This window comes from Ctenopharyngodon idella, chromosome 10, assembly GCF_019924925.1.
Source record: "Ctenopharyngodon idella isolate HZGC_01 chromosome 10, HZGC01, whole genome shotgun sequence".
Classification (NCBI taxonomy): domain Eukaryota; kingdom Metazoa; phylum Chordata; class Actinopteri; order Cypriniformes; family Xenocyprididae; genus Ctenopharyngodon; species Ctenopharyngodon idella.
The window spans coordinates 1,346,219-1,372,986 of NC_067229.1; the positions used below are offsets into that span (position 1 = coordinate 1,346,219).

At 35.9% G+C, this 26,768-nt stretch overlaps 2 protein-coding genes across 27 annotated transcripts in view; both read left to right on the forward strand.

Annotated features, from left to right (window-relative positions):
* The window catches only part of LOC127521165 (gastrula zinc finger protein XlCGF8.2DB-like), a 28,826-nt gene extending 19,198 nt beyond the window's left edge, over window positions 1-9,628 (forward strand). For 4 of the 11 annotated variants that reach the window (XM_051910235.1, XM_051910236.1, XM_051910229.1 and 1 more), the window contains 2 exons: window positions 7,800-7,992; window positions 8,628-9,628. In XM_051910235.1, coding sequence (XP_051766195.1) covers window positions 7,944-7,992; window positions 8,628-9,337 — 759 coding nt within the window. In that variant the 5' untranslated portion in view covers window positions 7,800-7,943 and the 3' untranslated portion in view covers window positions 9,338-9,628. Of the gene's footprint in view, window positions 1-5,917; window positions 6,034-7,337; window positions 7,475-7,611; window positions 7,724-7,799; window positions 7,993-8,627 lie in introns of those variants that run through there. The other 7 variants (XM_051910226.1, XM_051910228.1, XM_051910227.1 and 4 more) reach the window with 7 other exon arrangements.
* Window positions 1-26,768, forward strand: part of LOC127521138 (zinc finger protein 239-like) — a 107,532-nt gene that overhangs the window by 61,219 nt on the left and 19,545 nt on the right. For 2 of the 16 annotated variants that reach the window (XR_007932286.1, XM_051910113.1), the window contains exons 1-4: window positions 13,253-13,295; window positions 14,421-14,500; window positions 18,688-19,605; window positions 19,690-19,800. The exons of 1 other annotated variant lie outside the window; for it this stretch is intronic. Coding sequence is in view for 7 of the 15 variants with exons in the window: in XM_051910113.1 (XP_051766073.1) it covers window positions 18,693-19,605; window positions 19,690-19,800 (1,024 nt within the window). In the remaining 8 variants the exon portion in view is untranslated. Of the gene's footprint in view, window positions 1-1,374; window positions 2,314-13,252; window positions 13,296-14,420; window positions 14,501-18,687; window positions 19,606-19,689; window positions 20,667-22,858; window positions 22,958-23,842; window positions 25,265-25,454; window positions 25,543-26,768 lie in introns of those variants that run through there. 13 more of the 16 variants (XR_007932287.1, XM_051910117.1, XR_007932289.1 and 10 more) reach the window with 12 other exon arrangements.

Here is a 26,768-nt window from a genome sequence, read left to right on the forward strand (position 1 = left end):
GTTATTTGTCTCTTGAAAATTTATTTATTTAAGTTTGTTTATACCTTCGTTTTTTTATTCGTACATTGTTTATATTTGGTATCTGTTAATTGTGGTATTTTTGTCCTATATTTATTTGCCTATATGTTAATGAGAGGTGGGATAAAATATAGGAATAAAATGTGTGGATGATATTCTTAGAAATAAAAAAATAAATAGAATTTGTGATTTAGTATAAAACGATTGATTTATTTAAAAGTTATTTTACTAGATATAAAAACTTAAAATGGGTGAATAAAATCAAACTCAGTGATTTCTTCTTGATTTTGTCAGATCTGCTCCTCCTCCTTCAGTGATTGCAATTCACCAATAAATGTTGGAATATTCCCATCAGCCTACAAGTGAAGACGAGCATCAAACCATCAGGAAGAGCTGAAATCTGCAAAGACAGAGTTTATTGAAGGACATGAGAGATCCAGAACACTGCAGAATGAAACACACTGAAGAACAAAGAGGTTGGTGTTTATTTCTGATCCTTCATTCATGAGGCTGAAGAACAATAAGGATATAAAGCAGTTCATCAGATTTTGTGTTTGTAGTATGAAAAAAACTTGATTAACAAGAGTTGTGAAAAAACACTTCAACCAATAAATAATAAAGGGGACACTTTCTATGTACAAAATAGGGCCTGAAACTTAATTGTCTTTCATTTTCTTGTCTTAATCAAATAGTCAGTGAAACAAGGTTTGATAAACATTAAACATATTAAAATTAAACAAAATTGGGAATGGCAGATTTAGCATTCTAATTGAGCAAAACATGTTTGGTTTTCTGATAACTTTATATTATGAAATACAAATTTATTTCTCTTATAACTTTGGTAACAGGGTTGATAAATGCAGTCTACACTACAATAAATTGAGATTATTTTCCCATCATACTCTAGAAAGAGTTCAAATGATGTCACTTACTGGGTGTCGCCATTTTAAGAAATGTAAATTTTTAAAAAAGGATGAAATAGAATGAAAGGAAATTGAGTCGTAACAGTGTTGAGTGAAAAATGTTGGGTGGATAATCCGTTTAAAATTAGTTACGTTTTTATTAAAGTAAATTAAATATCAGTTTGAGAGACTGTCAGAACTGAAGCACTATTGTGTAGTTTATTAATGTTAATAGCATGTTAGATAATTGTGGAGTTGATGAAATATTTAGTAGTGACTATGTTGTGATAATGTTTTAAAAACCATAATTGGTAGATCAGTTCGTGAAAAGGTTTATAAAAATGCATCAAAATGATCTACTTTTTTAGGTTCACTTTAATGACCTTACACCTCAATTTTCTCTCTTGATTTTTTTTTTATGATTTATTTATATTGTAATTTTTTTTTGTTTCAGACCCGATTGAGGAGAATGAGGAGAGCGAAGAGGAGCAGGAGATAACTGGAGATAAAACTCGCTCACAGACTGAAAGTCTTTTTTTACTGAAAAGAAGAGACAAGAAATGTTTCACCTGCCGTCAGTGTGGAAAGAGTTTCACATACAAACCAAATCTTAAGGTTCACATGAGGATCCACACTGGAGAGAAACCGTTCACATGTGATCAGTGTGGAAAGAGTTTTACACAAAAAGGAAACCTTGAGACACACATGATGATCCACACTGGAGAGAAACTCCATGAATGCGATCAGTGTGGCAAAACATTTTTGAGGGCTTCAGACCTGAAGAGCCACCTGAAAGTTCATTCACAGGAGAAACCACATTCATGTTCTTTGTGTGGAAAGAGTTTTTCACATCTGTACAGTTTAAAAGAACATCAGAAAATACATACTGGTGTAAGAAATCATATGTGCTTTGAGTGTGAGAAGACTTTTATTACAGCTGGACATTTGAAACAGCACCAGAGGATCCACACTGGAGAGAAATCTTACAAGTGTTCACACTGCGACAAGATATTCAGTCGGTCAGATTGTCTGAAAATTCACGAGATGATCCACACTGGAGAGAAACCTTACAAGTGTTCACACTGCGACAAGAGATTTAATCAGTCAGCACATCTCAAAACTCACGAGAGGATCCACACTGGAGAGAAACCTTACAAATGTTCACACTGCGACAAGAGATTCACTCATTCAGCAAACCTAAAAATGCACGAGAGGAGTCACACTGGAGAGAAACCTTACAAGTGTTCACACTGCGACAAGAGTTTTAGTAATTCAGGAGACCTGAAAACACACGAGAGGATCCACACTGGAGAGAAACCATATCACTGCACTGCATGCGGGAAGAGTTTCACTCAATCATCTTCTCTACGCACTCATACAAAAAAATATCACAGTAAGTAGTTCATCTTCAGATTCAGCACCTTCAAATATTTTAGATGGAAAAAAAAAAAAAATCATCTAAATTTGTCACAGTGAATAAAGTTTATCTTCAAGACCAACAGTTTCAACTGTGAGATTCAGATCAACTCTAGGATGGAGTTTCTCCCCAAAGAACAATATCTAATATAGTTTTATTCTTGTATATCATTTTGCTTCATAATATCTGTATCATAATGCTTAATGATTTTGTTTCATGTTTGATTTTTTTTTTTTTTTTATAAATCCATTACTTTTAGTTTTTTTACTCTCTTATGAAAAAGTAGAAATTTTTAAAATGTTGGCTACAAAATGTTCTTTTGTTTGAATGTTTAGGAAGCTGAGAAATAGGTCATAACACTTTTAAGAGAGATCCGTATCTGATATTTGTATTTAACTAACTTCTCTTGAGATGCTCTGGCTTGCTTGTCAATCAATAAAAAGAGATCTGTCTCATTTAAGTAGTCATGGATGAAATTTGTTACTTGTTTTATCAATAACTTTTATTGTTTATTGTCTGCTGATTCTACGTCCATCATGAATTATTATTATTACTTTTTTGGCTTTCATGTTTTAATTTTCATGATAAATTAAGCTTTTAAATAAAGCTCGTAAATGCCAAATAAAGTATTTTTCACTCTGCACATGACTGAGATTGAATGAGCCTGTATGTTTACACACAGCAAAATCCCCAGAGTTAAATCAACTCTGCTCAGAGTACAGATGGTCCCTCTCTAAATAGTGTTAAAATAACACTGAAGCAGAGTTAAAGTTAATGAGATAATTAAGCAATTAATTAAATGATGATTGGGCATTAGTGATGAACGCCTGCTGTTAACAAGCAGAATCACTGAAGAAAAGAGAAACACAAGAACTACAACTGACTTCAGTCAGCCTTAGATAAAATCAACTGAAGATAAAAGACATTAAATCTCCTCAAATCTGATTAAACAACTCCACAAACAGCATTACCAGCTTCACTTATTACTAACCAAATTGACTTTATATTCACACATCTACAGAAGTACTTATTGAGAATTAACAGAGATTTAGATGTTGCTTTATTGGTCAAGAAAAAGAAAAAAACAATACCACCATCATGGAAATTAGTGTTTGCTTAAGTAGGGTTTTTGAACCTTGACTTTCTACGTTAGACTTTTCTCAATGCATATGTTGTTGTAAAGCAGTGAGGTCAATGCTTTACAGTGAACAGATATTAGCTGATTTTATATGATGAATCATAGTGAAATTGTCTGATTGCATCCAAAGCAACTGATCAAATGTTTTGTTATTTGTACATTTTGGTTTTGCATTACCAACCCTGTGAAACTACCGCATGAGAATAAAGTGCTGGAGCAAATAGATAAATTTAATAATTCTAAAACCATGCAGTGCAAAAATTTTTTTTGACCTACTGTATTACTACTTAGACACACATAGACCTCAAGAATTGGCATATGAATCTCAACAATGGTGGTAAAAAAAATGCTTCACGCTGCAATGCATGCTGGGTATCACCATAGGACATCACCATAGGCTCTTTTGTTCTTTTGAAATGGCTTTCAAGCTGATCTGCTCCTTCAGTATTTTGATTCAGAAATGTACAAGTGTTTGCTATGAGACACTATTGCAATTACTCAAATGCAAATTATTTTAACAACATAACTGTTGGGGTCCAGAGCCCAACTAAAACAAACCCTGACCACCATGATGGTGGCATAATTTTTCGACAAATAAAACACCAAAATCTAAACCTCTGTTAATTCTCAATAAGAACTTCTTTAGACATGTGACAGAAATAGTCAATCTGGTTAGTAATAAGTGAATCAGATCTTTTAATCATATCTTGAGAGATTTAATATCTTTTATCTTTAGTTGATTTCATCTAAGGCTGTGGCTGAAGTCAGTTATAGTTCTTGTGTTTCTCTTTTCTTCAGTAATTCTGCTTGTTAACAGCAGGTGTTCATCATTATTGTTCAAACATCGCTTAATTAATTGCTTTATTATCTCATTACCTTTAACTCTGCTTGAGTGTTACTTCAACACTATATAGATTTTCGTTTGAAAATGCATCTTGTTCTCTCCATTTTGGCCTTCCGTCCACTCTGAGATGGTGTTTTTGTCAAGGAAAACTGAGCTTTTTGAAAACGCTCTCCAAAGTGGATAAATTACAAATACAAAATTACAAATATTGCCACACAAATTAGTTCCAGTGATGGCTTGGGCTGATTTCACTAACCGCTGTAGAGCCTTACAATCCTGTACTGTGCAGCTCCCAAACCGGACTATGATGGAGCTGGTGAGGATGCTCTTGATCGCACACCTGTAGAAGTTACTGAGGATTTGTCTCGACATGCCAAATTTCTTCAGCCTCTTCAAGGAGTGCAGATGCTGATGTGATTTCTTAACCAGCTTAACCAGTGCTGAGTGCTGCTCCTTCCTCACCCTTGGATCGACAATCATCTCCTTAGTTTTGTTAACATTTAGGGAGAGATTGTTATCCTGACACCACTTCACTAAGTTGTCGTTAAGGATTTTGAATGTTAAAATAGGTTGGGAACCACTGGCCTATGATACAGAATTTGCTTTTGCAGCTGTACTGCGTTGCAGAATGAAAAAAAAAGTGTATCCTTTTATCAATAAACAAAATCTCCATGCATCTTAAAGATCGTGTTTAATTGTGAGAGTGACGTGGGGGCGGCATGAATTTTTCATGTAAGTTAATGTATTTCAGTTTTAAGAGTGATAATGTTAGTTTTACTGAATGTGACTTGATTTCAAAGACGTCAAAGTTTGATCTGTGAGGGGAATTCATGGGAATATAAACATTTATCGCTTTGTTGTGCTCTTTAATGTGGCAATAAGTTAATGATCTAAATAATTTATTGCTATGAATCGAACTGTATTTGGATTCTTATAAACAGATTAAGTTATGTACCGTTAATGACAGGAAACAGAAAAACCAAACTGTATAGATAGTTTGTCATTAGTATTTTTGATGTAGTATTGTATTGTTTTATCTATGTCAGATGTGATAAATAACACTATTATCTTTAAAATAGAGACATTTTATATGTACAAGATGTTATAGTCCAGGAACATGAAGAAGAGGATGTAGCACTTATTTTTAATTTGTTCTGTGTTGTTATTCTTCCACTTAAACGCCAGATACAATACTATTTTGTAGCTTTGCAAATGGCCTTTTCCACTTTCATTCTCTTGAGATGCTTTGGCTGACTTTTAATAATGAAAGAGATCTGTCTAATTTGTTTCTACTTTTTTTTTTATTTGCTTCACAAAATATTAAACTTGTTTCTCATCTTAACAAAAAAATTTTATTGTCTATTTTGTCCATATTTTTTTATTGTCTGCTGATTCTACTTGAATCTATAAATAAATTCATTATTTTAGTTATATCTAAAAGCGATTAAATAATTTGTGTTTTGGGGCTTTCCATGTTTTCATTTTCTCGTTTTTTAAGTGCCAAATAAACTATATTTCATCCACACATGACTGAATGAGAGCGCTGTCTGTCTACATCAGTAACCGTTTAACGCTTATTTTTATCTGATGCGTTTTACAGACGTTTTTTCCCGCTGTAAACAGAATTTGGTGATCTGCTGTTGATCTCGTCTCGCGGCGATGACGTCATCAGAACTCGCGAGAGTTTCTTTCAGTCAGCGTCGAGTCTTCTGAGGTGAGTTCAGCTGTTTCGCTTATTTACACAATTTTAAAACACGTTTTACAGTTTGTTTAAGCAACATTCAACGGGGTCATGTCTGAATTGTTTTAAATGATGTACAGCGTCTGCTGACTAAATTTAACACTTTTAAAGGAGAAGGCTTTATGATTTGTCAATTGCTGCTAAAAAAAAACAGTGAGATGTTAGAGAAATAAAAACTTAAAAAGGCACAAATTAATAAAAATGTGCTTTTCACTATTTGCATAGTGTATGATTGCAGAAAAAAATGTTTAGTGCCACAGACAGATGTAAAACCAGCATGGTGAAAAAGGCAGTATTGATACAAATACTTAAGATAAAATATGTTTTGAATATGATTTAAGTTAAAACAATCACTTAAGCAAAATGTGTACTATTTTTTGTTTTGATAAATAAAATTATTTTTTTTTCAATAAATGTTTTGTCATTAAAATGTTAAAAAAAAAAAAACAGAATCAAAACATTATTTTATGAAAGCATTTAATGAATCCCATAATAATTTAATATAGCTTTACAAAAGTAAGAATATCATATTTTTTAAAAATATGATGGTTTCATTATAAATATGGTGATTATCTCTAAGGTGGACACCCAACTTAATATATGATATTTATTTATTGATGGATATATTTATTTATTATCTGAATTTAACCATGTCATGTCAACAAAAGGAAAAGTCTTCCAGCTGTTTATTATCAACAGCAGCTGTGCTTTTTACCCCAAATACCATACTTTTACATATTCTCATGATGTTGAAGAACTGTTGCTTTAATTACCTTGAACCAAACTGAGAAACATTAACAAGACCATTGTCTCAAAATATAGTCAATAATTTTGTTGAGTCTCATTTGCTACATAAATCTACAACATAAAAAAACATTAAATATTAGATAGGGCTGCACAATTAATCGAATTTCTAAACGCTATTACGATTATGGATGCCACGATTTCGTAATCATTCAAAGGCGCGATTACAAGGAAAAATATCCACTTACATTATTCTGCGTGTTTAAGAGGTGTGTTTACAGCATGTTACGTTTCGAGAGGCGAATCACGACTACTTCAGAATGTAAAAGGTCTAACCCAGCATTAACGGAGCTACCAGTGACGCAGGCGTACGCTGATATGTCAAACGCACGCGAAAGTGTTTTGAAATCGGCCTTCACTATATAAGTCATTATTTTATTTTGTTTTTTGGCGCGCCAAAAATATTCTCATCACTTTATAATATTAATATTGAACCACTGTACTCACATGAACTGATTTAAATATGTTTTTAGTACATTAATGGATCTTGAGAGAGGAAATGTCATTGCTGGCTATGTAGGCCTCACGGAGCCATCGGATTTCAACAAAAATATCTCAATTTGTGTTCCGAAGATTAACGAAGGTCTTACGGGTGTGGAACAGCATGAGAGTGAGTAATAAATGACAGAATTTTCATTTTTGGGTGAACTAACCCTTTAAGTCTGTATAATGAGTGTGTTGCGGGTCTGTGTTTTATTGGTTGTTGTCTCCCCTTTTCACACCCTTTACTCTCCCACTTTTCCACAGCTTTACATGCCCATTTCTTGAGACTTTTTCAACTCAGAGATGTGAATGACCAGGCTAACACAGGGAGGGTTTCGTGACACTTCAGTGTACTTAAGTTATACTAGATTTATAGGTGAATATAAATAATTAAAATGTGTGAATTAGTATGAAAACAAACTCAGTAAGTGATTTCTTCTTGATTTTGTCAGATCTGCTCCTCCTCCTTCAGTGAAGCTCCTCCCACTGCAATTCACCAATAAATGCTGGAATATTCCCATCAGCCTACAAGTGAAGACGAGCATCAAACCATCAGGAAGAGCTGAAATCTGAAAAGACAGAGTTTATTGAAGGACATGAGAGATCCAGAAGACTGCAGAATGAAACACACTGAAGAACAAAGAGGTTGGTGTTTATTCCTGATCCTTCATTAATGAGGCTGAAGAACAATAAGGTTATAAAGCAGTTAATCAGATTTAGTGTTTGTAGTAGGAAAAACCCTTAAGCGTTGTGAAAAAACATAGTTAAAAGAATAAATAATATATGGGACACTTTACAGGGTACAAAATAGGGCCTGAAAATCAGGTCTTTCATTTCCTTGTTTTGATCAAATGGTCAGTGAAACAAGATTTGATAAACATTCACATTGATTGATAGGCCAAACTAAATATTAGGGATGCACCGATACCGATTTTAGCAAACCATTATTGGCCGATACCGATATTTGTCACTTGCTCTTTTTTTTTTTAACTTTTGTCATTAAAATAGATAGTGTTTTGATCATGTTTTAAATAAGCAAGCACAGAAACGTATGCATTGTTATAGTTTATTGCTGCATCATCAACAGAAACATGGTATTTGTGCCTATAATGTTTTAAAAATAATTGTACCTCATTCATAGAAAAAGATTTATAAAATGACATCAAAATGATCATAATTTTGTGTAGCTGTTGTCTACTTTCATGTTCACTTTTTAATCTTTTTCACTTCACATTTCTCTCTGATTTTTTTATAATATATTAATAATGTAACTTTTTTAGTTTCAGACCTGATGGAGGAGAATGAGGAGAGTGAAGAGATGGAGAAACATAATCATGTCAAAACTGGAGATAAAACTCACTCACAGGCTGAAAGTGTTTCTTTACTGGAAAAAAGAGACAAGAAATATTTCACCTGCCGTCAGTGTGGAAAGATTTTGAAATGCAAAAAGAATCTCAAGACACACATGATGATCCACACTGGAGAGAAACTGTTCATATGTGATCAATGCGGGATGACTTTCACACATAGAGGAAACCTTGAGAAACACATGAACATCCACACTAGAGAGAAACTGCATGAATGTGATCAATGTGGCAAAATATTTGTGAGGGTTTCAGGCCTGAAGGAACACCTGAAAGTTCATTCCCAGGAGAAACCACATTCATGTTCTTTGTGTGGAAAGAGTTTTTCACAGTTGCATAATTTAAAACTTCATCAGAAAGTACATGATGGTGTAAGAGATCATAAGTGCTTTGAGTGTGGGAAGTGTTTTATTACAGCTGTAGATTTGAAAAAACACTGGAGGTCTCACACTGGAGAGAAACCTTACAAGTGTTCACACTGCGACAAGAGATTCAGTCATTCAGGATCCCTGAAAAAACACGAGAGGATCCACACTGGAGAGAAACCGTATCACTGCACTGCATGTGGGAGGAGTTTCAGTCAATCATCTTCTCTACGCAGGCATACAAAAAGAAATCACATTTAGTTCATCTTCAGATCCAGCACTTTCAAGTGTCAATCCGCATCCTCATCGTGACACAATAATACCGCTGAGCAATAAATTCTCTACAATAAGAGAGTATGTTTAGAAGACAACAAATATTACCTTGATCTTCATTGTTTTTAAAACAACTAGTTATTCTTCCACTTGTTGTGTATTTAGAAAACACAGATTTACGATATACTGTCATGTAGATTTGCAACTGGCCTTCTTCACTTTTGTTCTCTTGAGATGCTATGCTATCTTGTTGGTCAATAAAGAGAGAGATACATCTCATTTCTTTCCACTTTTATTTACTTTCTTTTTGCCTCACCCAAGAATTAAACTTTTATTGTCTGTTGATCCTTCTTGTATCAAGGTTAAAAAAATTCATAATTTTAGTCACATTTAAAAGACATGAAATACATGTATTTAGTTTGATATGTTGTTTTATAGATGTTTTGACGTTTTAAACAGTATTTGGTGTTTTGGATATTCTACCGTTGATTTTGCCTTGTGGCGGTGACATCATCACATCGAGTTAGTGACTCGGACTCGAGTTGCATTTTAATATACTTCAGACTTGACTTGGACTCAACCTGAAATGACTTCAGAGTCGACAAAAAGGACTCGTGAATATTTTAAAAACAACTCAAGTCTTTTATTCTTAACTGCGGATATTCTGTTATGCTCATTGTAATCCCAAGGCTGGATCTCAGTCAATGTTGTTAATGAACAAATAACAAACAACAATTTACAGGTGCTGGTCATATAATTAGAATATCATCAAAAAGTTGATTTATTTCACTAATTCCATTCAAAAAGTGAAACTTGTATGTTATATTCATTCATTACACACAGACTGATATATTTCAAATGTTCATTTCTTTTAATTTTGATGATTATAACTGATAACTAAGGAAAATCCCAAATTCGGTATCTCAGAAAATTAGAATATTGTGAAAAGGTTCAATATTGAAGACACCTGGTGCCACACTCTAATCAGCTAATTAACTCAAAACACCTGCAAAGGCCTTTAAATGGTCTCTCAGTCTAGTTCTGTAGGCTACACAATCATGGGGAAGACTGCTGACTTGACAGTTGTCCAAAAGACAACCATTGACACCTTGCACAAGGAGGGTAAGACACAAAAGGCCATTGCAAAAGAGGCTGGCTGTTCACAGAGCTCTGTGTCCAAGCACATTAATAGAGAGGCGAAGGGAAGGAAAAGATGTGGTAGAAAAAAGTGTACAAGCAACAGGGATAACCGCACACTGGAGAGGATTGTGAAACAAAACCCATTCAAAAATGTGGGGGAGATTCACAAAGAGTGGACTGCAGCTGGAGTCAGTGCTTCAAGAACCACTACGCACAGACGTCTGCAAAACATGGGTTTCAGCTGTCGCATTCCTTGTGTCAAGCCACTCTTGAACAACAGACAGCGTCAGAAGCGTCTCGCCTGGGCTAAAGACAAAAAGGACTGGACTGCTGCTGAGTGGTCCAAAGTTATGTTCTCTGATGAAAGTAAATTTTGCATTTCCTTTGGAAATCAGGGTCCCAGAGTCTGGAGGAAGAGAGAAGAGGCACACAATCCACGTTGCTTGAGGTCCAGTGTAAAGTTTCCACAGTCAGTGATGGTTTGGGGTGCCATGTCATCTGCTGGTGTTGGTCCACTGTGTTTTCTGAGGTCCAAGGTCAACGCAGCCGGAAGTTTTAGAGCACTTCATGCTTCCTGCTGCTGACCAACTTTATGGAGATGCAGATTTCATTTTCCAACAGGACTTGGCACCTGCACACAGTGCCAAAGCTACCAGTACCTGGTTTAAGGACCATGGTATCCCTGTTCTTAATTGGCCAGCAAACTCGCCTGACCTTAACCCCATAGAAAATCTATGGGGTATTTTGAAGAGGAAGATGCGATATGCCAGACCCAACAATGCAGAAGAGCTGAAGGCCACTATCAGAGCAACCTGGGCTCTTATAACACCTGAGCAGTGCCACAGACTGATCGACTCCATGCCACGCCGCATTGCTGCAGTAATTCAGGCAAAAGGAGCCCCAACTAAGTATTGAGTGCTGTACATGCTCATACCTTTCATGTTCATACTTTTCAGTTGGCCAAGATTTCTAAAAATCCTTTCTTTGTATTGGTCTTAAGTAATATTCTAATTTTCTGAGATACTGAATTTGGGATTTTCCTTAGTTGTCAGTTATAATCATCAAAATTAAAAGAAATAAACATTTGAAATATATCAGTCTGTGTGTAATGAATGAATATAATATACAAGTTTCACTTTTTGAATGGAATTAGTGAAATAAATCAACTTTTTGATGATATTCTAATTATATGACCAGCACCTGTAAGTTTGAACTTGTGAAAACCGAGAAAAAAAAAAAAAAAAAGGTTTATTTGTGTTTTGTATTTGCATTTGTGTATCCAATTGGAATCTGATCTAAAATGATTGACTGTCCACATTGTGTATCACAACTGTTCAGTTTCGATTTGTGTGTCCATGCCACTCTTTCGTTTTCTGGAATATCTGCATTGGTTTCTATGGCAATGATGTTGCATTGGTAGGTATACGCCAAAAACATCAACAACCGCATCATGGAGAGGTTTGCAATGCAAATGTTGTCTTATTTACAACATGACAATGTGTATCCGCTGCGCTGGACTACTGCATCTTCTGAGGCAGCGGCAGAACCGTAGGATGCCGGTATGAGCGGCTTTATTCCCTGCTGTTGTCTCTGCCGGATTCAGAACATGTCTCCGTTATATTGTCATTTTCTGCTCGTCCGGCACTTTACAAATACAGAACCTTATTCCTACAGCGATATTTCCTATAACAACGTCTGACGTTTATGTTTTATGTGCCGTGAGAAAGTCACATAACCATGCAAAATCAGATCAGAGCAGTCAGACTGAAACAGAAATGCGATTTGAATGTGGTTTCTAACCACATGAATGTAGCTTGAAACGTTCACACTTTCTTAATCTGATCAAATTTCAATCTACAGTGTGACCATTACTGTGTGCAACTGTGAAAAAGTATTTAGAAGCACCAGTGCGACTGACCCGAACAGGCCCGGTTCTATGGGTTGAAACTAATAACAGCATATTGGCCAAAGAGATTCGCACCAGAGAACATGTTTTTGCAGCGTTGAGCAATGTAGCCAATCACAGACATATCTAATGATTTCTTCTACACAATGGCCAATCAGAGGCGTTTAAGTTACACCGTTCAAAAAGCTGGCGTTTGTTCAGTGCTGACATCAGACTGCCTGGAAAAACATTTTATAGGCGTATTATATTGCTGGTAGGCCTACCTTAAAAAAGTTTATTATTTTATTAATTTCTTTTTTTTGTTGTTATTTTATTAGTTTGGCTTGCATAATTGCTCGATGACTTTAAACAATGCCATTGTTTTGATATGTTTACAACTTTGTATATAAATTCATATGAAATAAGTAAAAAGCAATAACCTTTATTTGCATTTATTGATTTGTCTGTTTTGTTATTTTGTAAGAAATCCTTATTAGGTGCATGGCACCAGATGAGGGCCTCTATGCCCATATTATAGACCTACCGTTATACCTTATATGATGAATTACCTAGCCCTGCTCATTACTAATCTTATAAATAACTTTCAAAGTCCATTTTTATTGGACTCGTGTCAAGTATGGATCAACTAATAATTTTAGTTATATCTGAAAGCCATGAATTATTATGATGGATTTTTGGACTTAAAATAAATAAAAAAGTAAAATAAATAAAGTCTATATATAAAGCCTTTAAATGTCTTAATAAAGTATTTCTTACCTTACACATGACTGAGATTAAATTAGCTCGTTTTTATGAACTGTTTTAGCCATATTTTTGTGTGTTATAAACGTTTTGGCGCGTTTCGCCGCGCTGACGTCATCACTAGTTTCCTTCCTCATCGCGTTTGTTGTGTTTTCTGAGGTAAGTTCAGCAGTTCCGTTATTTCGCGTTTTTACACATCTATAAAAGAAACATTTTACACGGTTTGTTTAAGCAACATTCTACGAGGTTATTTCTGAGTTGTTTTCATCGGAATAAAGCACTCTAATCGTCTTTTCTGGCGTCTGCAGACTGATTTAGTTCAACAAACGAACATCTGAGGAAAATGTTGAAGCCGTTCAGACATGGACGATTTGTGTCGTTTTTTTTTAAGTTTGTGTTTTATTTTTTTAGCGTGATAATATTAGTTTTATTGAATGTGGTGATATGTCAAGCGTTCAGTTTTGATCTGTGAGGGGAATAGAAACATTTATCATAAACATTTATATTTTTTTGCTTTTTAACATAGCAATATGTATTGCTATGAATAAAGTTGTTAAAAAATCGAACTGTACTTGGATTCATATGGACATATTCAGTTATGTCCGGTTAATAACAGGAAGTAAGTGCAGTCCATGTGAGCTGCAAATGTGTCCTGAAGCCATTTGTGGACTCGTTAATTAATATTAATACTAAATTCATTTGAGGTATCCCAAAAAGCTTACATGATAAAATGTTGGTAATGCGTATTTAAACTAACTAGAGTAAATCAAATTACAAAGTCATAACTGAACCTATTTTTCAATAGGGAAATTCATTTTTTACAAAAAAGAAAAAAAAAGAGTCAGATTGTAAGTAGACCTACTATAACTATCTGAATTTGTAATCGATAATCTGTGTGTTTGTTAATGTCACCAGTTTGCATAACTTATTTTTTAAAAGAATACTTGTATTTGTATGTATTACACATGGGGGAAAATTTCATTTTAATTATATATATTTTATTTATAATAATTACAAATATTTATTATATTATACTTTCTTTTAAATTCTTATAATTCTTATGTTGCACTTTTATTTTTTATTCTTCTGACATTCATTTAAACTGACACCTGTCTTAGTGTTCAGTTGTTGTCTCTGATTTAGATCTGAGTCTTTTGCTAAGCTGTTGCGCCATAGAGTTTAAAGGTGTAGTGTGTCATTTCTCAGCATATTTTGCAAACGCCTGACTCAATCTGAACTCGAATGGTCCTTTTAATCACCTGGTGTGTTTTCTTTTTATCACAGACACCCAAAATTACTACAGAATGTTGTGACAGAGTTTATTGAAGGACACTGCAGAATAAAAAACACTGAAGAACAAAGAGGTTGGTGTTTATTCCTGATTATTCATTAATGAGGCTGAAAAACAACAAGGATATAAAGTGTCAAGCAGTTAGATTTGTTGTAATTAGGGATGTAACGATACACTCATGTCACGATTCAATACATATCTTCGATACTCAAGAATACGACATTTTAAGCCAAAACAAAGAAGAGTGTTTTTATTATTACTTCTAATACATACGGTTTATTATTACTTCTAATACATATGGTACAAATTTAACAAAAATGACCTGTTGATTAAAATGCTAAATTTGGTATGAACTTTAGGTGGTGGATAGTGGCATCAATTCACAAAAGCCAAGGTATGGCAGACTCTGATGATGTTATCCAATCTTACTCCCTCGATGTGACAGTCCCCTGTGTGGTGCGAAGATTAATCACATATAGCTCTGATCGTGAATTTCGCGATGTAGGAAAACACTTATGAAAAACAAAAACTTTTATTTTAAAATTAAAAAAATACCAATATAATCAGTAGATGGCGTCAGAGGAGCACTTGTTGGCAAATTTATATTTAGACATTATTAAATCACTTATAATATTTGAAAATCTAGTTCTGTCATTTTTGTACTGAAGTATAGGAAAAGCCAAAAAGTCTCATGAAGAACAAAATGTTTTCTTTAAATTGCGAATGAAATTACATAGATGGTGAGTAAAGAACACTTCCAGTTAGGCGCAAACTAAAAAATCCTGTTTTAAACAATAAATTTGACTAAATGTCACAATAAATCTTTAATTTACATTGTGTTTCCACTTTGTTGATTATAATGGGAGAATTTGTGCTTGTGTAGAACTTAGTAATCTTTCGTTACATTAACTCATTCAGCATTTTGAGTGATACTGAGCGGATTCTCACTACCGGTAACTTAAACACCTGTGACTTTTCAACAGAAATACCTGTGATTGGCTACAAAATCACATTGTAAATAGACATATTTGCAGTGCCGTTGAACAGGCATTTGTTGGATCTTTTACTCAGACAAGGAATAACACTGATTATCTCTCCATTGGCACCTGTTAATGGGTGGGATATATTAGGCTAAATGTATTTTGTGCTTTAAAAAAGTTTAAAATTATCACAGTTGATTGCTAAGCTTAGGGGTTATATGTTGAATTTACAACATGTGAATTCATCTGTTTCTTCTGCAAGACATGAAGGTGAGTGGCTGCTGAACAGGGAGAAGAATAGAGTAAACTTTATAGTTGTCTATACAATGTGCATTTAACGTGAAAAAACACGTCTTCAAATTATGTTTGAAAGGTTTATTACTGCCGCTTACATGTCACTGTTTTTTTTTTTATAATAATGGTTTGCTAGTACTTATGCGTATTTAAATGTATGAAACATTAAATAAACATTGTTATTGAAAACACTGAACAGTCCCTTTGTGCCACTGTGATTAAGAAGACAGAAGGATTTGATAGGACCCTCAATGAGAACTAAGGGTGCGTTCACACTTGTAGTTCGGTTCATTTGGTCCGGACCAAAAAAGAAAAAGAAAACATTTAGTCCTGGTCCGATTAGCGTTCAGACTGGCAATTATATCACCGAACCTAAAGGCATAGGGATACATTCGCAACCTGATTGGTCGGATTTTATGACGTATTACCTATTTTGAGAAGGAACTCACCAAACATCCAAAACAATGCTGTGTGCTGAGGTGAATGCGGTCGTTGTGTGTGCGTAGCCTGCAAATGATGGTATTTTGGCCAGCTGGGAACTCGTGAAGAGCTTATAAAATGTGTAAAGGAGTCAAAACAGCGGCGGGAATCCCTCCGTCACACAGACAAATGATCTGCTGCATGGGAGATGCGCGTCTGATACCTGTCATGGGCAAACTCACGACTATGACGAGAGAAAACCAATATGCGTGAGGATTCTGTCCTTTTTAGGGTCTCATCTTCCTGTTTTTGGTTCGTTTACATGTCTTTGGTCCGTGTTGTGTTCATATATCATTCGAACCGCACCAGAGTTCGTTTGGAAGCGGACCGAGACCCATCTTTTCAGCGGTCTCGGTCCGCTTGTTTAGTGCGCACCAGGGTTCGGATGGCAGCGTTCACACATGCTTAAATGAACCGCACTAACAGAGCAATCGCACCAGGGTTCGTTTTAATCGAACCAAACATGCCAAGTGTGAACGCACCCTAAAACACTATTGTAATCAGGACTGCCAAAGGTGGAGGGCAGGAAAGACGACATCAACGGCCGATTGATCAGTGGCTAATCTAATCACCAGTTGCCCATTGTTCACCTCAGCCCTCCATGCCTGAGACCAAGGTGTGAACGACCATAGGGTGCCCAGGGCCACCAAACCGGTTCTGGCTGGAACACAGTAAGAACAAAGAAAGGCCCCTAGAAAAAGACAATCACTATACACACATTGGCTTGAAACCACCAAAAATGGACAAGAAAACTGTTAGGAACATGTCCTATACATTTCCTTATTCATCCAGGGAAGTGTGCGCACACAGTGGAAACCGCACCTGGAATAACAGCCAATGTAATCTCACCCACTGACACAGAAGTGTACATCTGGGTGATACCTCAACAAATTCACATCAAGTTTGCACTCTACGAGTTCAGAACACTGCCACAAGGACTTTGAGAAAGGTTTGGAAAAGAAATAAAGCATTTCCAAGGTCCAACTGTGTATTTTGGGACAATGCAACAAGCTCCACAGGATGAAAAGGTGGGATTTAATGGGTGGAATACTATGACCCAATCACACCTCTGCAGTAGGAAGGTGGGAATTAGTAATCTCCTCCCCAACTGGAAGGAATAAAAGCTTTCCCAAGTGAAAACACCCTTGTTTCGAGTTTCTGACCTGACGAGGGAAGAACAACAGCACGACCAAGGTTATAGCCTTGCGAGTAAACCTTTCACCGCACGGACCTTCAAGCAGCCCAACTGTTTCTGCAGAGGACTTTGGCTCCTGACCTGCACGACTCAAGTACCTCAACCTACAGAAGATCCTGCGGATCGACCATCATCTGACCTATAGTTCTCTGGAATACAGAAAGACCAGCAGCAAACCCCAGCACTCAGTGCAGCTCTACAAACGTTTGGAAAGCAATCCAGTCTTTTCCACTGCAAGCAGAAGGATACTGGAAGACGTCTCCCGTAACTGGACTGATCACCCCAACAAGTGAAACGTAAATATAAGCTAACCAAACCTTTCCCCAAAGGCCTTGGCTTTAGGTTGTTGCTATATGAGATTGCTATTTGTGTTGAGACTGTTTATCTAGGGTCAGCGTTTAACAGATAGATACATCAGACACGTTATCTCAATTCATAGTAAATGTTTATTTACCATTTCATACCAGCTTCCAGAAAGACCACAATTGACTCCCCAATAAACCTGCTAATTACCCATTCATTACTTCGTCCAATCTGTTCCTCAGCTACTTGGTATTCATTCAGTTACACCCATTTGTGTCATAGTTATTAGCTTTTGTGTGATTATTGATTCAATCTTCTTAGTAGTTTAGTCATTTTCCTTAGTAGTATTTAGTGAGTGTGATATTTTACTCTTGTATATCTTCTTGTTAATAAATTCATTTTTATTGCAAATTGTGTCATTCTTGTATTGATAACCAGAGGCTCTTTAAGCTTGCCAGATATCCTTTAGATTGGTCAGATGGTAAACTCCCTCCAATTTTTATAAATCTAATTTATTGTGAAGGTGAAAGTCATTGGTTGGTACCCTGAGGAGCGGAGGGAGGTGCCATCTGTTACCCACAGTCAAAGTAAGTGACGTATGGGCTCTATTATTATTTGGTACACTGCAATACCAAAACCCACCACAGCCTATATGACAAGCGCTCACTGAGCTTGTCCGTCTCTGGCTCAGTGCCAAAACACAAAAGCAGCGCTAATCTTACGCTTCAAGGACCAGCCTAGAGTGAACACAACTCTGATCTTTTGTTTTTAGAAGGTAGACCATAAAGACTTTCCAAGTTTCAGGGCTCAAGTCCAAGTCAAGTCATCAAATTTGGACCTCGAGTCCAAGTCATGCCACTCCACAACCCATTTATAAAGTGGCATCAAAATGATCATAATTTTGTGTAGCCATTGTCTACTTTCATGTTGACTTTTTTCTCTTTTCACTACACATTTCTCAGATTTTTTTAAATTTACTAATAATGTAAATTTTTACTATAATTTCAGGCCTGATGGAGGACATTGAGAGTAAAGAGGAGAAACATCGTCATGTAAAAACTACAGAAAAAACTCACTCACAGACTGAAAGTATTTCTTTACCGAAAAGAGGAGACAAGAGATGTTTCACCTGCCGTCAGTGTGGAAAGAGTTTCGCGCACAAACAGAGTCTTGAGTTTCACATGAGGATGCACACTGGAGAGAGACCGTTCACATGTGATCAGTGTGGAGTGAGTTTCAGACAAAAATCACACCTTACGATGCACATGGACATCCACACTGGAGAGAAACGGCACACGTGCGATCAGTGTGGGAAGAGTTTCGCACAAAAAGGAAGCCTTGGAAAACACATGATCATCCACACTGGAGAGAAACTGCATGAATGTGATCAATGTGGCAAAACATTTTTGAGGGCTTCAGGCCTGAAGGATCACCTGAAAGTTCATTCACAGGAGAAACCACATTCATGTTCTTTGTGTGGAAATAGTTTTTCACGTCTGCAAATTTTAAAAGAGCATCAGAAAATACATACTGGTGTAAGAGATCATATGTGCTTCGAGTGTGGAAAGACTTTTACTAGAGCTGAACATTTGAAATCGCATCAGACGATTCACACTGCAGAGAAACCTTACAAGTGTTCACACTGCGACAAGAGATTCAAATGGTCAGGATCCCTGAAACAACACGAGATGATCCACACTGGAGAGAAACCTTACAAGTGTTCACACTGCGACAAGAGATTCAGTTGTTCAGGACATGTGAAAGCACACGAGAGGATCCACACTGGAGAGAATTCGTACAAGTGTTCACACTGCGACAAGAGATTCAGTATGTCAGGATACCTGAAAGCACATGAGAGGATCCACACTGGAGAGAAACCTTACAAGTGTTCACACTGCGACAAGAGATTCAGTTGTTCAGGACATGTGAAAGCACACGAGAGGATCCACACTGGAGAGAATTCGTACAAGTGTTCACACTGCGACAAGAGATTCAGTATGTCAGGATACCTGAAAGCACACGAGAGGATCCACACTGGAGAGAAACCGTATCACTGCACTGCATGTGGGACGAGTTTCACTCAGTCATCTTCTCTACGCACTCATACAAAAAAATATCACAGTAAGTAGATCATCTTCAGAACCAGCGCTTTCAGGTCTGACACCGCATCCTCACAAAACATGACACAATACCATCAAGCAAATAAGATCTCTTCAATATCTTCAATCATCTCAAAGATGGACAAGGTCTAAAGATTTTATTCTTGTTGTTAGCGTGGCACAAACTAACGCCAAAGACTATAGATATAGAAAGATGGTTCATTCCTATTGGTTATGAATGGGAGAAACTGCAACGCACAATATGGCGGAATACGTCCCGCCTTTTGAAGTAAAAGAGCCAATCGCTGATTGATAAAGTCACTGCGTCACTGCAGCTGCCGTTAGAAGCTCCAGCTCCCACAGAAACCTGAGATAGGACTGCACATGTGCATTGGCTCGTCTAGCCTGAAAAATAAGCTTTTTGAATGCTATTTTAGCATAAGAAACAACATTCATTGGACGGTTCATGTCAGATTTTGTTGCTGATTTGAAATATGTCATTTAATTGGGAGTTCGCCAAGCAGTTTTTGAGATTTCAAGATTCTTGATGCCTGAAATAGCTGCCCAAAGGGGTTTAAATATGGCCGCCGAGTGAACAGACTTTCCTTGAAAGAGACTTTGTTAACACAGGGTTAGTTGTAACTTCCACATATGATAGCATGATGAAACTTAGTGTATTTAATAGTTGCCATATCGACAATTTAGAGAAATAATTGCATATAAACTTACAAATCTTTGGGAGATATTACTGAACATTTATTTAACAATAGCAAAAGTAAATTTCTTAAAGGGTTAGTTCACCCAAAAATGAAAATTCTGTCATTAATTACTCACGCTCATGTCGTCCAAGACCTTCGTTAATCTTCAGAACACAAATTGAGATATTTTTGTTTAAATCCGGTGGCTCCGTGAGGCCTACATAGGGAGCAATGACATTTCCTCTCTCAAGATCCATAAAGGTACTAAAAACATATTTAAGTTCATGTGAGTACAGTAGTTCAATATTAATATTATAAAGCGACGAGAATATTTTGGTGCGCCAAAAAAAACAATAATGAATTATTTAGTGATGGCCGATTTCAAAACACTGCTTCATGAAGCTTCGGAGCACAATGAATCAGCGTGTCGAATCCGCAGTTCGGAGCGCCAAAGTCACGTGATTTCAGCAGTTTGGCGGTTTGACACGCGATCTGAATCACGATTCGACACGCTGATTCATAACGCTCCGAAGCTTCCTGAAGCAGTGTTTTGAAATCGGCCATCACTAAATAATTCGTTATTTTGGTTTTTTTTGGCGCACCAAAAATATTCTCGTCGCTTTATAATATTAATATTGAACCACTGTACTGACATGAACTGATTTAAATATGTTTTTAGTACCTTTATGGATCTTGAGAGAGGAAATGTCATTGCTGGCTATGTAGGCCTCACGGAGCCATCGGATTTAAACAAAAATATCTTAATTTGTGTTCGAAGATCAACGAAGGTCTTACGGGTGTAAAACGGCACGAGGGTAAGTAATTGATGACAGAATTTTCATTTTTGGGTGAACTAACCCTTTAAGTTAATTTTTCATCTATATTTTTTGTGTTTATTTCAAATTAGACAAATCTGTTATTGATCTAGTTATTCTACCACTTACTGTGTATTTAGAAACACAGATGTAAAATATACTGTCATGTAGATTTGAACTGGTCGTCTTCACTTTTTTCTTTTGAGATGCTTTGCTATTGTTAGTCAAATAAAGAGAGTCTGTCTTATTCATTTCCACTTTTACTTTTTGTTTTTGCATCAAGTACTAAACTTTCATTGTCTGTTGATTCTTCTTGCATCAAGAATAAACAAATTCATGATTTTAATTACATCTAAAAGCCATGAAATACCCTTATTTTGCTTGATATGTTGTTTTATAGATGATAAACAGTATTTGGTGCGTTTTTCATAATCAGTTGATCATAGTCATCATCAGTTGACATCACTAGCGTGCATGATGGGAATTCCAGCTCTTTTTTTTTTGAGAAATGGATCATTTGGTCCAGCTTAGTAATAAGAGCCGGTTCTTTCAGCTCCCAAACAGTTATTCATTTAGTACCACTTCTGGCTTTTTAAATTCAGCCAACCCAGCTAACACACAATGTAAGTGTTACGTGTAATGTATTCATACATTTTGGTAATTTCATGACTTACTGACAAAGTAACTACTACATCGCATGCTTGTAATTTCATTACCTTCAAATTACCTTCTCACAACGTCGCCAGTACGATCTCTGAACGTCATAAGATTGCCAAGAACGTTGTAGATACGTACCCTATACGTAATCTATTGGTAAATCTATGACCAGGCTGGATGGTGCTGCCTCCGGACACAGGAAGTGGAATTTCTTAAATTCAGTCCAAAACAGAGAATTAGCAGTTTGGTTGTCCACACTTCAATGAATCGCCTATTTATGTTGTTAAAGCAAAAACGGCATTTTGAGCAGTGATTATGACTGATAATAAACACCTCTGATAAAAATGTATATGTTCAGCAAAGCTTTGTCTCTGAATTCTCATGGCAACTACATTGTCTGCTTGCTGCTGTATAAATGCAATATTTCATATTGGCTTGTTTCTTATATTCTTAGTAATTAAGTATTAAAACTGGACTGTTTATATGACACGTGAATTAAACCTTGTGTATGGTTACTTCATAATGAATGGCCGTTTCACTTATCTTGATTGCAGTGGAAACAGTGTTAGGCGATTTCAAAACACTGCTTCGAAGCTTTACGAATCTTTTGTTTCGAATCAGTGGTTCGAAGCGTAAATCAAACTGCCAAAGTCACATGAACTATTAAAGTTTCGAAATGCTTATGACGTAATGAAGCCTCGTTTACTGAAGTCATGTGATTTTGGTGCTCTGAACCACTGATTCGAAACAAATATTCGTAAAGCTTCATGAAGCAGTGTTTTGAAATCGCCCATATAGGGCTGTTTTAACATGTTGTAAAGAATGTTATAAGCATTCTTATAACAAAATTCTGTTCTGGGGCATTACATCCTCATATACGAAAAAAAAACAGATGCATCACCCATGTAAGTAGGTGGCGGTAATCCTTCTAAGGAGTGAGCGGCCATTAATCAGACAAAGAAGAAGCATCGCTGCTCGTTCAGTCAGCGCGTTTGTTGTGTCTTCTGAGGTGAGTTCAGATATTTCGCGTGTTTACACATATATAAAATACACTTTACAAAGTTTGTTTAAGCAGTTTACAATTTACAATGTTATTTCTGAAATGTTTTTTCATCGGATAAAACACTGAATGCGTCTTTTCTGGCGTCTGCAGACTAGTTCAACACGAAACGAACATCTGAGGAAAATGTTCAAGTCTTTCAGACATGGACGCTTTTTGTGTCATTTTTAAGTTTGTTTCATTTTACCGTGATAATGTTATTGTTGAATGTGATGTTATCTCAAACGTTAAGTTTTGATATGTGAGGGGATTTCATGAGAATAGAAACATAGCTTCGACATGCTCTTTAACGTGGCAATAAATTAATGATCTAAATATTTTGTTGTTATGAACGAAGCTAGTAAATCAAACTGTATTTAGATTCATATGGACATGCAGTCATGTACAGTTAATGAGAAGAATTAGAAGAACCAATCTCTTAAGATGGATGTCATTAGTATTGTTGTAGTTTGTTTGTGTCAGATGTGATAATACTATAATCTTTTTAAGTAGAGATGTTTTATAATATTTAAGGGTTTATTCTGACTCAAATGCTCGTTTAAAGCACCTGATGTGTATTTTCTTTTTACCACAGACACACAAAATTACAACAGAATAACTATGATAAAAGTTTACAGTGCTAATAGCCACACTAATGTCAACATATGAATGAAGTGCTCTGCTGATTCCCATGTGTTTTAACAGAATTATCTTCTTTTTTTCCCCTAACGCTCACATCAGTTCACAAACAAATGCTGGAATATTCTCGTCAGCCTACAATATACCTCATTTGTGAAAATCAATTTATAAAAATGCATTAAATTTATTATTATTATTATTTTTTTTTCATTTCAGGCCTGATGGAGGAGAGTGAAGTGGAGGAGAAACATCATGTCAAAACTGGAGAAAGAGACGAGAAATGTTTCATCTGCTGTCAGTGTGGAAATAGTTTCACAAGTAAACAGAATCTCGAGGAACACGCGATGATCCACACTGAAGAGAAACCGTTCACATGTGATCAGAGCGGAAAGAGTTTCACACAACAAGAAACCCTTAAGGACCACATGAACATCCACACTGGAGAGAAACTGCGTAAATGTGATCACTGTGGCAAATCATTTTTGTTTACTTCAGCTCTGAAGAGCCACCTGAAAGTTCATTCACAGGAGAAACCACATTCATGTTCTTTGTGTGGAAAGAGTTTTAAATACAAACTGAGTCTTGAGATTCACACGAGGATCCACACTGGAGAGAAACCGTTCACATGTGATCATTGTGGGAAGAGTTTTAGACAATCATCAAACTTTAAGGAGCACATGAACCTCCACACTGGAGAAAAGCCGTACGAATGTGATCAATGTGGCAGACTATTTTCGAGGGCTACGGGCCTAAACACCCACATGAAAGTTCATTCACAGGAGAAACCACATTCATGTTCTTTGTGTGGAAAAAGATTTTCACTGCTGCAGAATTTAAAAGTTCATGAGAAAATACATACTGGTGTAAGAGATCATAAGTGCTTTGAGTGTGGGAAGAGTTTTATTACAGCTGGATATTTGAAACTACACTGGAGGTCTCACACTGGAGAGAAACCTTACAAGTGTTCACACTGCGACAAGAGGTTCAGACGGTCAGGACATCTGAAAACACACGAGATGATCCACACTGGAGAGAAACCATATCACTGCACTGCATGTGGGAAGAGTTTCACTCAAATATCTTCTCTGATCAGTCATAAAAAATACAATCACAGTAAGTAGATCATCTTCAAGTGTGAAGCCATGACACACGAGCAATTAAATCTCTTCAATATAAATCTGTCCTAACCAGCCACAACAAGCAACAGGACAAAGAAACATCATCTAAATTTGTCACACTGAATAAAGTTCATCTTCAAGACCAGCAGTTTCAACTGTGAGATTCAGATCTACTCAAAGATGGACAATATCTAAAAAGTTTTATTCTTGTATCGTTTTTCTTCATGGTATAAAATATAAAATAGCGTTAGTTCACCCAAAAATGAAATTTTCGTCATTAATTACTCACCTTCATGTCTTTCCAAACCCGTAAGACCTTCGTTCTTCTTCAGAACACAAATTAAGATATTTTGCTCATTCCTTCAAAGCAAATCTGGGCTGGGACCCACAAAAACTGTACTTTTATATCATTTTGTTGCATCCTGTATATTAAATGGAGGATTTCTAGCAAGATGTCCTGTCTTGTTTCCGAATGTTGAGCATCTACTTAATAAAGCTGAACTTGAGTCAGAACAAATAATTGTGTTTTAATCTCATATTCTCTGTTATCATTATAATTACAACCAGTAGCTCTCCTGTAAATACAGAAACAAAGTCTGATAATCTTTTACTTTCCTCTATTTTCATTTTTTGAATAGTGTACGCAATTACATAGCCTTTCTCCGAAGCCTTTAATGCATTAGTCCATACAGTAGGTGGCGGTAATACTTCTAAGGAGTGAGCGGCCATTAACCAGACGAAGAAGAAGCATTCTCGCTCGTTCAGTCAGCGCGTTTGTTCTTTGTTGTGTCTTCTGAGGTGAGTTCAGCAGTTAAAATATTTCGCTTATTTGCACATCTATAAAATACAGTTTACACAGGTTGTTTAAGCAACATTTACAAGGTTATTTCTGAATTGTTTTCATCGGATAAAACACTATGCGTCTGCAGACTAGTTCAACACTAAGTCGTTCAGACTTGGACGGTTTTGTGTCATTTTTAAGTATGTTTTATTTTACAGTGATAATGTTAGTGTTGTTGAATGTGATGTTATCTCAAACGTTAAGTTTTGATCTGTGAGGGAATGGGAAAACCCTTTTAAGTTGTCCATTTAGGTCTGCAATGTTTATTAATGTGCTGTAACATAAGTTTTTAAGAAAATCGCCTTGTTTGTCCACCAGCAATAATGCTTAAATTAAAATTTTAACCAACCATATTTCATGCTTTCAAAAGAGGTATCAAAGACCCCCCTTTTTTAAACTTAATTTCAACAATAAGCATTTTGCAGAAAGATGGAGGCATGCCATCAGGCATGCCTGATAAATAAATACACTAATTTTGTCATGACAGCACTGCCTGTTGAATTTATAAGGGCTATAATTATTTATCCTCGCCTCATGAACATTTATAGCAGTGAATGCACTGAAAATCCCTCGCGCTACTCGTATGTGTCAGATATCAATGCAGAGATAAAGAGATGCACAAAGCTGCACGAAAAGATTGCATTCTCGATTTCATCACCCACATGATCTAATTCCTAAATGACAATTCGCCCTTGTATATTAAACCTTTTGACAAAAATAATATCGCAACATTCAAATCTGTGTTCGCGCTGCCACAAACTTGAGAGAGAGAGCAGTTGTCATGTTTCGATAAAGAGCTCTATAAACAATCTTTTCAAACACACGGTATCAATAATTCTGTTACAATATTCCAGTTATCACAGTGTATATTAAGATATAAACACTGATGTCTATGTTACTGATCAAAATAGAATAAATCACCTTTTGAAAGTAACTGGGTGCTTCAAATAATGACTGTATCAATTACATTGTTGTACCACTAGGTGGCAACAAATTACTGTTAAAAATGTATTTATCACTGAATCATTTTTTTTTTCAGAAACAAGTGAAGTCTTCATGAAGGTTCATTTGATAACATTAATGTATTAACTAACATGAACTAACCATGAGCAATACATTTGTTACAGTATTTGTTAATCTTTGTTAACCTTAGTTAATAAAACTAAAGCAGTTCACAGTTTGT